This window comes from Panthera tigris, chromosome A3 (genome assembly GCF_018350195.1).
Source record: "Panthera tigris isolate Pti1 chromosome A3, P.tigris_Pti1_mat1.1, whole genome shotgun sequence".
In the NCBI taxonomy this organism is placed as follows: Eukaryota; Metazoa; Chordata; class Mammalia; order Carnivora; family Felidae; genus Panthera; species Panthera tigris.
Window position 1 is genome coordinate 78,951,865 of NC_056662.1, and position 12,062 is coordinate 78,963,926.

At 40.5% G+C, this 12,062-nt stretch overlaps 1 protein-coding gene across 2 annotated transcripts in view; it reads right to left on the minus strand.

Annotated features, from left to right (window-relative positions):
* Positions 1–11,623, minus strand: part of USP34 (ubiquitin specific peptidase 34) — a 249,085-nt gene extending 237,462 nt beyond the window's left edge. For both annotated transcript variants that reach the window (XM_042981450.1, XM_042981449.1), the window contains exon 1: positions 11,497–11,623. In XM_042981450.1, the coding sequence (XP_042837384.1) occupies positions 11,497–11,539 (43 nt within the window). In that variant the 5' untranslated portion in view covers positions 11,540–11,623. The remainder of the gene's footprint in view (positions 1–11,496) is intronic.
* Between the last annotated feature and the right edge of the window lie 439 nt (positions 11,624–12,062).

Here is a 12,062-nt window from a genome sequence, read left to right on the forward strand (position 1 = left end):
TGATTTATCCTATAGGTCTGGGGACTCCTCTTAGAAGGGAAAATGGAAACAAAATAAGATTAGAATAAAAAAACTGACCAGCATTGCTGTTTTTATACCACTCTACCAAGCAGTAGGCCCACTGTCCCCTTATTTATACTCTTACTTCGAACACATCTTCAAACTCCCTATTATCTTAGCATTTTCTTAAGTCTAAATTTATTGAGCTTGTGCTCATATACTTCCACATTCATGATTGGTTACTGAGCCTTTCTCGGTAATCAGAATGAGTACCTTCCTATTTTGTGTTATGGTGGCCTAAAACCAGCACATTAATGAATTGCTAATGTTCATTGCTAAAAGAGCCCCACAGACCTTGGAATCAAACACTTGAAGACTATAAAGTATATATACTGATGCCCTACTGTTAACTTTTAGCATATTATCAGATTTCCTTCCAGATATGCTATATGAGCAACTCAGCAATCTGACTTCACACACTATATTCAAGGTAATATTCAGACAATTATACAAAAACCTACAAAAACCCAAAAGCCCATCAACAGAGAACTGGTTAAGTTACAGTTGGACCAAATAACGGAGTATTACAGTGAAGCCATTAAAAATTATAATTTAAGTGCATATTAACATAAAAAGATGCTTACATCTTAATAAAATGATATAGAAATAAATAATAACATGTAATTAGCTTATTTACATAAAATATGTAAGAAAAGCTATGTATAAGGAAATCAAGAATGACTTAACAGATGTTTACTAGGGACGTCTGGGTGACTCAGTTAAGCAGCTGACTCTTAGTAAGTCGGCTTAGGTCATGATTTCACGGTTCGTATGAGTTCAAGCCCTGTATTGGGCTCTGCACTCACAGCACGGGGCCTACTTCAGATTCTCTGTCTCCCTTTCTTGCCTCTCCTCCACTTACAGGCATGCTCTCTCCCTCTCTCTCCCCAAAATAAATAAACGTTAAAAAAAATTTTTTTTAATTAAAAAAAAGAGATGCTTACTAAAACATGAACAATTTCTTTGGTATGCAGAGCTTCAGATTCTCCAAATTTTACTAAATTTTTTTTCCTGAAAAAAGCAGTTATCTTTTTTAGAAAAAACAAAGCTACTTGCATTATTTTTAAAAAGACTAAACAGGGGCGCCTGGGTGGCTCAGTCACTTAAGCGTCCGACTTCAGCTCAGGTCATGATCTCGCGGCCCGTGAGTTCGAGCCCCGCATTAGCTCAGAGCCTGGAGCCTGCTTCGGATTCTGTGTCTCCCTCTCTCTCTGACCCTCCCCCGTTCATGCTCTGTCTCAAAAATAAATAAACGTTAAAAAAAAAAAAAGACTAAATATCCTGGTAGAGAGGTAAGTAATTAACAAAAGGAGTTAAGTTTTCTCCTGCCACCAAATATTACTGATGACACTTGCCCAACACATTCCAAGAACTTACACCAGATTATAATGAAGCACTCAGTTTCTGGCTGAAGTATGCTGTCCCTGAGGATTATACCATATATACTGCTTTTTATTACCTTACTCATGAATCACTAGGTATATGCTCCAATAAGGAGAGATCATCAAGGTACAATACTAGAATCAAAACTCTTTTGCTTGAACATTAACTCAAATGATATGTATAAGGGAGACAGTTCAAAAGGAGCTCTAGCCTCGGTATTATTTTCCATCTCTTTATGGAGCTTCGGTGTCAACAATTTCCACAGATTGCCCCAATTCTCTTCTGCAAACAGCAGTCTCTACTTCCTCAACTTTTCTGCTCCTACCCATCAGCTTGCAAAAGCACCCACTCTAGTTCAGCTGCTCACAGCTACCTCACTCTTTAGTTCAAACATTCTGACAAGAAAAATCTGATTGATCAACATCAGGTCAGGAGTCTATCTGGAATCCAATCAGCAATAGCTAGCAACGGGCGGGGTGGGGAGGGCTGGCTTAAGTTCTTCCAGAGAATATAAGCAACTTAACTTTTCTGGAAGAGGTTATAGCCAAGATAGGAAAAATACCCAGTCTTCAACCACAGTAAGAGAAGTGCAAGAAGATGCCCGGTTTATACTACGTTAATTCTCAACTAACACCTTTGGAGATAGTTTTTAATTTCTATGGAATTTGAGAGGAAAATATCATTAACAGGTGTTAATCACATGACAGATAAAAAGCCCAATGTTTTCCTCATATATAAACTCCTAAATAAAAGTAATTTAGTTAAATTTCATGCCACAGTCACAAATCTCACCACCTACATAAAAACAACTAATTTCTGCCTTTCTGCAATGCATATTAATTTAGAAAACAGTTGCTTAGGGTAGATATTTTTTATAAGCATATACCTAGTAGTTCACAAAAAAGATAATTTAAAGCAGTATATATGATAATAATCCTCACCTACAGCATACTTCAGCCAAAAATTCTCATATCTAAATCACTACTGACTAGGGACACCTGGCTGGCTCAAGTCAGTGAAGCATGCAACTCTTGATCTTGGGGCTGTAATTTCAAGCCCCACGAAAAGTGTAGAGCTTAGTTTAAAAAATAAATAAATCACTACTGACTATAGGCCTAAGAATACTGATTTAACTAGGCAATCACATTCTTCTTCTACAAAAACCCTGCATGAACTAAAATGTTTACTAAGCACCTAGTCTGTACAAGGCACTATAGGAGGGACTCGGAAAAGAAGAAAACATGGGCCCTGACTGTAAGGAGTTCATCATTCAGGAAGGAAAGCTGTTGTTAATTTAAAAAAAAAAAGGGGGGCTGGAAATGCAAGCTGGTGCAGCCACTCTGGAAAACAGTATGGAGGTTCCTCAAAAAACTAAAAAGAGAACTACCCTACGACCCAGCAATTGCACTACTAGGCATTTATCCAAGGAATACAGGTGTGCTGTTTCAAAGGGACACATGCACCCCCATGTTTATAGCAGCACTATCAACAATAGCCAAAGTATGTAAACAGCCCAAATGTCCATCAATGGATGAATGGATAAAGAAGATGTGGTATATATATATACAATGAAGTATTACTCGGCAATCAAAACAAATGAAATCTTGCCATTTGCAACTACGTGGATGGAAGTGGAGGGGATTATGCTAAGTGAAATTAGTCAGAAAAAGACAAAAATCATATGACTTCACTCATATGAGGACTTTAAGAGACAAAACAGATGAACATAAGGGAAGGGAAACAAAAATATAAAAACAGGGAGGGGGACAAAACAGAAGAGACTCATAAATATGGAGAACAAACTGAGGGTTACTGGAGAGGTTGTGGGAGGGGGGACGGGCTAAATGGGTAAGGGGCACTAAGGAATCGACTCCTGAAATCATTGTTGCACTATATGCTAATTTGGATGCAAATTAAAAAAAATTTTAAATGAAATTCTCATTAAAAAAAAAAAAAAAGAAACAGGGGCGCCTGGGTAGCTTAGTCAGTGAAGCATCCCACTCTTGATTTCCGCTCAGGTCATGATCTCAGAATTCATTTCATGAGTTCGAACCCCATGTTGGGCTCTGTGCTGACCGTACGGAGGCTGCTTGGGGCTTTCTCTCTCTACCCCCTTCTCTCTCTGTTCCTTCCCCTACTAGTGCACATGCGCATGCGTGCTCTCTCTCTCTCAAGATAAGTAAACTTAATAAAAAAAGAAAAAAAAAAGGAAGAGGGACCATTACCTAAGTTCTTAATCTAAAGGATATAAGTCATTTTAAGAGAGGCTGGGAAAGGTTCAATGCCTCACCAAGAGCCACCTGGGTGGCTCAGTCAGGTAAGTGTCCAACTCTTGATCTCCGGTCATGATCTCACCACTTCTAGGATCGAGCCCTGCAATGAACTCTGCACTGACAGTCAGAGCCTGCTTGGGATTCTGTCTCTCCCTCTCTCTCAAAATAAATAAACATTAAAAAAAAAAAAAAAAAAAAAAAAGTAGGTCTCACCAAAAGAGTGAGAAGTGAAGCTAGGAAGAGGAGTTTCAGCCAAATTGTGCCATGCATGATATATGTCACGCTAAGAAGTTAGTTTCTTCAAGCAATGAAGATCTAGAACAGTTTAAGCAGGTAATGTGATAATCATATATTGTTTTAGGCAACTCTGCAGAAGAAGCTGTAACATAAAACATTTTTTAAAGATCTATAATTAAAAACACAAAAATAAAAAGCACACAAAAAAGCAGCAAAGGGGTACCTGGCTGGCTCAGTCAGTAGAGCATCCAACTCTTGATCTCAGGCTCATGAGGTCAAGCCCCACACTGGGTGTAGAGATTACTTTTAAAAAGGGCAGGGGGGGTGCCTAGGTGGTTCAGTTAAGCATCTGACTCTTGTATTCTGGCTCAAGTCATGATGTCATGGTTTGTGAGATCAAGCCCCACGTTGGGCTCTGCAATGACAACACAGAGCCTGCCTGGGATTCTCTCTCCTTGCCCCACCCCCACTCTCACTATATCAAAAATAAGTTAAGTAAATAAATAAATAAAGGGGGGGCTGGAAAAAAATATATGTGGTGAACATGACCAAGGGTTCCTATTGTTAATAAGTGACCAAACTCGTTATCAGGTAATAACACAAAATATTAAAACCTGAAAAATGAGAAAACACAGGCAATGTATTAAAAAATGCAAATAGCCAATAAAAATGTTTTTCTATAATTTTATATTTGAAAAAAAAATTTTTTTGGGGCGCCTGGGTGGCGCAGTCGGTTAAGCGTCCGACTTCAGCCAGGTCACGATCTCACGGTCCGTGAGTTCGAGCCCCGCGTCAGGCTCTGGGCTGATGGCTCAGAGCCTGGAGCCTGTTTCCAATTCTGTGTCTCCCTCTCTCTCTGTCCCTCCCCCGTTCATGCTCTGTCTCTCTATGTCCCAAAAATAAATAAACGTTGAAAAAAAAAAAAATTTAAAAAAAAAAAAAAAAGAAAAAAAAATTTTTTTAATGTTCATTTGTGTGTGTGAGACGGAGGGAGACGGAGGGAGAGGGAGGGAGGCGGGGGAGGGGGGGAGAGTGGGGGAAGAGGGAGAGAGAATGAGAGGGGGAGGGGCAGAGAGAGAGAGAGAGAGAGAGAGGGAGACACAGAATCTGAAGCAGGCTCCAGGCTCTGAGTTGTCAGCACGGAGCCCCACGCCCACGCAGGGCTCGAACCCACGAACCATGAGGTCATGACCTGAGCTAAAGTCAGACGCTCAACTGACTAAGCCACCCAAGCATCCATTAGTGTTTAAACTTACTAGTATTTGGCTATTACAATTTTTGCCAAAATAACACTTTTTCAAGGATAATATTCAGTACAAGTGCCCATACTTGAGTATGGAAAGAGTGGAAATCAATACATCCTTTCTGAAAAGGCAAATAGACAATATAAACAAAAGTATGCTTATATTTTTGACAGAGTGATCACTTCTGCAATCTATCTAAAAAAATGTTATTAAAAATTTATGTACAGGATGTTCACTTGCAGCTTTATAATATAAAAGAACTGAAAACATATAAGAATGAGAAGTTAAATCTAATACAAAATGAAATACCATACAGACAAAAAATGTATTTTCAAAAGAGTTAATAAAGGAAACAATCAAATAAAACATTAGGTGAAACAAGCTACATATTGAACTACCTTTATCTCATTCTTAAAAATATAAATGCATAGGGGCACCTGAGTGGCTCAGTTGGTTAAGCATCCGACTTCGGCTCAGGTCATGATCTCACAGTTCGTGAGTTCAAGCCCCGCGTCAGGCTCTGGGTTGACAGCTCGGAGCCTGGAGCCCACTTCAGATTCTGTGTCTCCCTCCATCTGCCCCTCCACTGCTTGCACTCTGTCTCTCACATTGTCTCAAAAATAAACTTTAAAAAAATTTTTTTTTAAATGTAAATGCGTAGAGGCACCTGGGTGGCTCAGTCAGTTAAGCGTCTGACTCTTGGTTTCAGCTCATCATGATCTCACAATTCAGGGGTTTGAGCCCTGCACTGGGCTCTGTGCAGACGGCACAGATCCTGCTTGTGATATGCTCTTCTCTCCCTGTCTCTGCACCTCCCTTGCTCGCTCTCAATACAAATAAATAAACATTTTTAAAATGTGTACCAAAAATAAATGTGTACCAAAAGTATTTCAAGGTGATCATCAACAGGAATCATCACTGGATGATGAGATTTATAGTTTTCAGTATGTCTACAATGAGAATATGCAACCTTCATAATTACAAAAAAATTAAAGAAAGAAAGAAGAAGGTAGGCCAACCCATTTAGCTAGATTATGTCACATCTTGGTCAAGCTATGATTGGAAAGTTTCTTTCTCTTTCTGAAAATATAAAAATTCTTAATAATACACAACACATTACAAATACTTTGAAATCAGATATACAGGTACTATCATTAAACATACAAGTAACATTAACATGTTTCACGAAGAGTGCTAAAACTAATTATTAACAGTTATCATTGACAATGCAGATAGCCTATGTAATATCCTGCACGTTTGTAGTGCTTTATGGTTTCTAAGTTTTATTAGAAAAATATGTGAATTGAAATCACGAACACTACTTCAAACATTAATTGGTTTAAGAGGATATAGACTTAGCTAGATCATCAAATAAAAATTCATAATCTGGGACTTCATATTATAGTAAAATCCGATTTCCAATTTTAAGAATCAGTTCAAATTTTAGAATTACTAGGTCAACCAAAAAATATTATGTTACTAATGATTTAACTATTTAGCACTCATATACTTATAATATAAAAAAAACTCTAGAAATGTATGGTGTACTAAAGGGCTCCCTGCTGACAGACAACATTTAGATTTCATTCAGCTACATAAGGACCACCACTTTTTTTTTTTTAATGTTTGTTTATTTTTGAGAGAGACGGAGACAGAATACAAGTGGGGAAAGGGCAGAGAGAGAGACACAGAATCCGAAGCAGGCTCCAGGCTACGAGCTGTGAGCACAGAGCCCAACGCAAGACTCAAACTCACAAGCTTGAGATCATGACCTGAGCCGAAGTCGGAGGCTCAACTGACTGAGCCACCCAGGCACCCCAGGACCACCACTTTTAAAATCTTACCACAACTACAGTAACATCATGCCTGAAGTTGTTAAAATACATAAATATACACTAATTTTTTATTGTCAGTTAAACATAATAATGTCTTCCATTCAAATAGATCATCACAAAGTTTCCACAGCATAGCGTATCTGTTAAGAACATGGGCTTTTTTAGCCTGACCTGAGATTAAGTCCTGTTCAAATCCTGGCTCCACCAAATACAGTCATGTGACTCTGAGCAAATTATGTAAACTCTAAATCTAGGTTCTCTTATCTGAAAGGGGTGATAGAGTGAGTACCTACCTCAAAGAACTGATAAAGTACTCAACACAAACTGCTCAATAAAGTATTCTGCTTTAAAAATAATACAAACAGAATTATTCTGCAAATACTGTTATCACAGTATCTTGAGTTCAAGCTTAGACAGGGCTACTAACTAAGCAAGTAACAGGTGACCTTTATCTGGCAAACCACTTAGCCTTTCAGAGATTCAATCTCTTTGCTTCTAAAACTTAGGTACCAATGCTTGCTCCTGCCTATCTCCAAGGCTAAGGAGGGGGGCAAATAAATTGTCTACTTAACTGCTACATTTGGTAAACTATAATTTACTAAACACACACACAGAATAACATCTGTATTTAAAGCCATTTTCGGGGCGCCTGGGTGGCTCAGAGTCCAATTTCTGTTCAGGTCATGATCTCACGGTTCATGAGTTCAAGCCCCGCATCAGGCTCTGTGCTGACAGCTCAGAGCCTGGAGCCTGCTTCAGATTATGTATCTCCCTCTCTCTCTGCCCCATCCCTGCTTGCTTGCTCTCTCTATCTCAAAAATAAATAAACATTAAGAAAAATTTTTTAAGCCATTGTCACTCTTCTCTCAAAGAAATTTACCTTACCAAGGCAAATAATGACCTCAATTTACTAGTGAGCTAGCTATGATGATGGTCCAAAACGTAAATTCAGGCCTCCAACTTCTCATCAACATCCAGAAATGCTCTGGAGTTAAAGTGGTTCACAAAAAATCTAGAAAAGCAGCAAATATACAAATTCAGCCAAACAAGCACAGGATTAAAAACTGAAAATTATTTCCTAAACTGAATGTGAACCCACAAACTGACAGTAGCCAAATTAATACATCCCAAGCCTTGAAAATGTCTTTTTAAAAACAAAGCACTGAAGGGAAAGAGAAATTCAAGCATGTTAGTAGTGCTGGGATTGTTTATTCTAACATTAAAGCCAAACATTATTTTGAAATGTCATTTTAAGTTTTAGGAAATCTATCAAGATCGTATTTTAAAAGGGGATGTGAGGATCCTTATTATGGGGTTCTTAGCCTGGTTCCATGGACAGGTTTCAATTAGTCCTCACAGTGCATGAAAAATTGTGTCTGTGTACCTGTATGTTTCCATGGGGAGAGTTTACAACTTCAGATTCCCAGCACGAGACGTATAAATGGTAATGTTAATTCTCTCATCAAAAACTGATGACAAAAGGAAACTATTTACAGCCTTTCGTTACCAATTTTTATTTTAGCTAAATTACATTCTGCCAGATTTTTAAGTAAACATTTCATATGAAGTCTCTACCATTATTAAAATCTCTCTGCACATCAAGATAGAAAACAATACTATCCACATTTTATCTACCCTTTCATTTAAAACACTAAATTTTTATATTACACTGATATGTTCAGGCAGACTTCTTTTCAGTTTCATCAGTATTGTTAAATCTGACAAGAAATAGGTTTTTAGTATCTTTTAAATAATTCTTTTTCAAAATCAACTTGAAACACATCACATACATCATTTTCTTTCTTGTCATGGTTAAACTCTTATGGGGAGATATACTGAGAGATGAATTCTGAGCACATTATTTGGGAACTTTAGTTCTGAATATCTAATCAAAGATGAATTGATGCTCATCTTTGCACAACCTCTAGGGGAATAAAAGGACAGACTTAATAATTATTGTGAGCAAGATTACAAGAAAGACATAACCTACTTCAATTCAACAAGTTTTATCAAGGTCCAACCATCATGTTCCTATCCAGTCATGGATAAATGTTATTACTATAATGAGATAAAGTAATACCCTCTGTTCTTAAGAAACTTAAACATCTTATGTTTGGGATACAACACAAAAGAAAAATGAAAACAATTTTAAAACTACAAGGGAAAAAAAGCAACCTGTAATAGTTTGGTATAACCTACAAATAAAATTGCTGAAATAATTTTAAACAAATAAAAAAGGAAGCTTCAGGGGCGCCTGGGTGGCTCAGTCGGTTAAGCGGCCGACTTCGGCTCAAGTCACGATCTCGCGGTCCGTGAGTTCGAGCCCCGCGTCGGGCTCTGGGCTGATGGCTCAGAGCCTGGAGCCTGCTTCCGATTCTGTGTCTCCCTCTCTCTCTGCCCCTCCCCCGTTCATGCTCTGTCTCTCTCTGTCTCAAAAATAAATAAAACGTTAAAAAAATTAAAAAAAAAAAAAAAAAAAAAAAAAAAAGGAAGCTTCATTGTGAGATTAGTGTTCAGGAGGCAAATTTTTAAACTGAGCTTTTAAGGAAATATTAAGAGGGGCTCCTGGGTGGCTCAGTTGGCTGAGTGGCCAACCTGATTTCAGCTCCAGTTATAACCCAAGGGTCAGGAGATTGAGCCCGCGTTGAGTGGCTTGGGATTCTCTCGCTCTCTCCCTGTCCCTCGCCCCCACACCCACATGTGTGGGCACTTTCTTTCTCTCTACAATAAAAAAATAAATAGAGGAAATATTAAGAAGTCGTCTTAAGTATTTTTAGAGACCACTGGCTTATACAAACCTGGTTCTACTAACTGTATATACATAAAGGTAATAAAAGTTAAATTCTACTTCAAGATTCTCTACATTTCTAAGTTTCCATAAATCCATCGCATTTTTGAGTGCTTCTAAGCAAAGTTCTAGGGGTTTCCCAAATAATTTTCAATAACAACTATCATGATGCCTCTTTTCACAACGTAATAAAGATTAACAGACTTTAGTTTCTTTAGATACTATGTTTAAAGTTGTTTTTCCTAGTTAACTTTTAAAACACCAAAACATTATTAAAAGCACTTATTTCTTTTATTAGACAGCAAAGATAATGCTCTTCCCAATTTACTGTAACAATAACCACACAACTTATGTTTGGGATATAAAATACAGTTTACTGAAATAAGTACTAAAGACTTATGTAATCATCATATCATAAATCACCTGCACCAAAAGTATCTCAAAACAACCTTAAAATTCTAGGAAAATTTACAGTAACACAAATATTGGAAAGTACAGTTTGAGTATGTGCAAAACCTGCTTCCACCTGTCAGAAAATAAATGCCCAGTTGAAAGTAAACTAGAACTCTAACACTTTTCTTATTGCATTTGGTTAATAAAGTGAAATTCAAGCACATAAATAAAGTCAAATTCAAACACAAACATTTTTTAAAACCATTGTTTTAAAGAATCGTATTAGAAAAGAGGTAGTTTGGAAATCTTCGGAAATATCAGAACAGAAATCCAAAACCCACATAAGCAGTTCTTTACATGAGCATTTTCTCAACAATCAAGTTTTTGTAAATTAATCTTATCTAATGCACCTCGTCCAACTAGGCCTTTGGGCCCAGAAGTAGTTAATCTGCAATACAGCTTGTTTCTTTAGCCTCAAATACTATCTTACAAGGGTCGGAAATAAAATAAATATAAGAATCTGGCTAGAAAAGATCAGGGTACGCTCTTTAACAATCAAAAGTATAAGGAATAGGCCTTTCATTCCAGGAGACAGGCCATGACTATCCCGGGATGGTATCTGTAGTACAGTGCTCTCCTTAATATAATAAAATTTACCATTAAAATGACGAACGGTACACGAAGAAGAACCGTCATTAATTTTTTACAAAATAGGTATGAAGGTTCCAATCATGACTATTACAGTTCATTTTCAGCTATTTCAGGGCCGGTAGAAGGGTTTCATACACCCACACACCCCCAAGGGAGAGGAAAACCACCAACCTCCTCCCAGGGAGTTTAATGAAAATTAGCAGGTAAGAGAGGCCTCGGCAGCACGCTGAAATTTAAAGAGGGCGGCCGGAGGGCCGAAAGGTTCGGACTGCGGAGGAAAGCTTCGTCCTCGGACCCCACCTCCCCTCACCTTCCCGGCAGGGCGAGAGAGGCGAAGGCTCATTAGTGCCTTCGTTAATTGACACCTGTAATGAGGAAACTTTCCGAGAGGTGAGACCGCTCAGGCCCTGCCTGGCCAAAGCTCCGGGGCGGCCCCCTCTCGAGCGCCCAGGTAACCGGGCCGGGTTGGGCCCGAGGCGCCGCGGCGGCCGCGCCACCGCGCACCTTCCCGGGGCGCTAGGCCGGCACGCCGCCTGGCTCGGCCGTCGCCTCCCGCAGGCCGCGGCAGCCCGGGGAGCTGCGCGGGGCCCCCAAACCGTGCACCCCCACAGGCCGCCGCCGCGGCTACTTACTTTCATTTAACACCTCCACCAGGTCTGCGCAGTTCTCGCACATCGTTCGGCCGCCGCCCCCCCCCTCCCCCGCTTCGGATCGCAGTGACTGATCCCGACCGGCGGGGGGGAGGGGAGAGAGGCGGAGGAGGGGGCCGGCCGGCCGGCGGGGCGGGGAGGCGACGAGGGCGGGCGGCGGCGGGGACGGGGCGGAGAGCAGGAGTATGGGGGAGGGGGCCGGCGGTCCCCGGAGCGGGCGGGGGAGAGGAGGGGGGCGAGGGGAGGTGCGCAGGCCGGAGGGGCGCGGAGGCGCCGGCGGCGGGGAAGGGGGGGAAGGACGGGGGGAGGGGAGAGGGAGGGAGGGGGCGGGTGGGGAGAGAAGCAGCAGAGTCACTTCACCGACCAGACGCCGCGGCCACCGCTGACGCCGCCGCCATTTTAATAGAGCGTTCGGGCTGCGCTCGGCTCTTTCCGCCCGAGCGAAGGAGCCGACGAGAAACGCCTCGCGCTCTCATTCCTCCGCCTCCTTCCCTCGCTTCGCCTCCCGCCCCCCCACCTCTCCCTCCGCACACACGCCGCACGCTCCA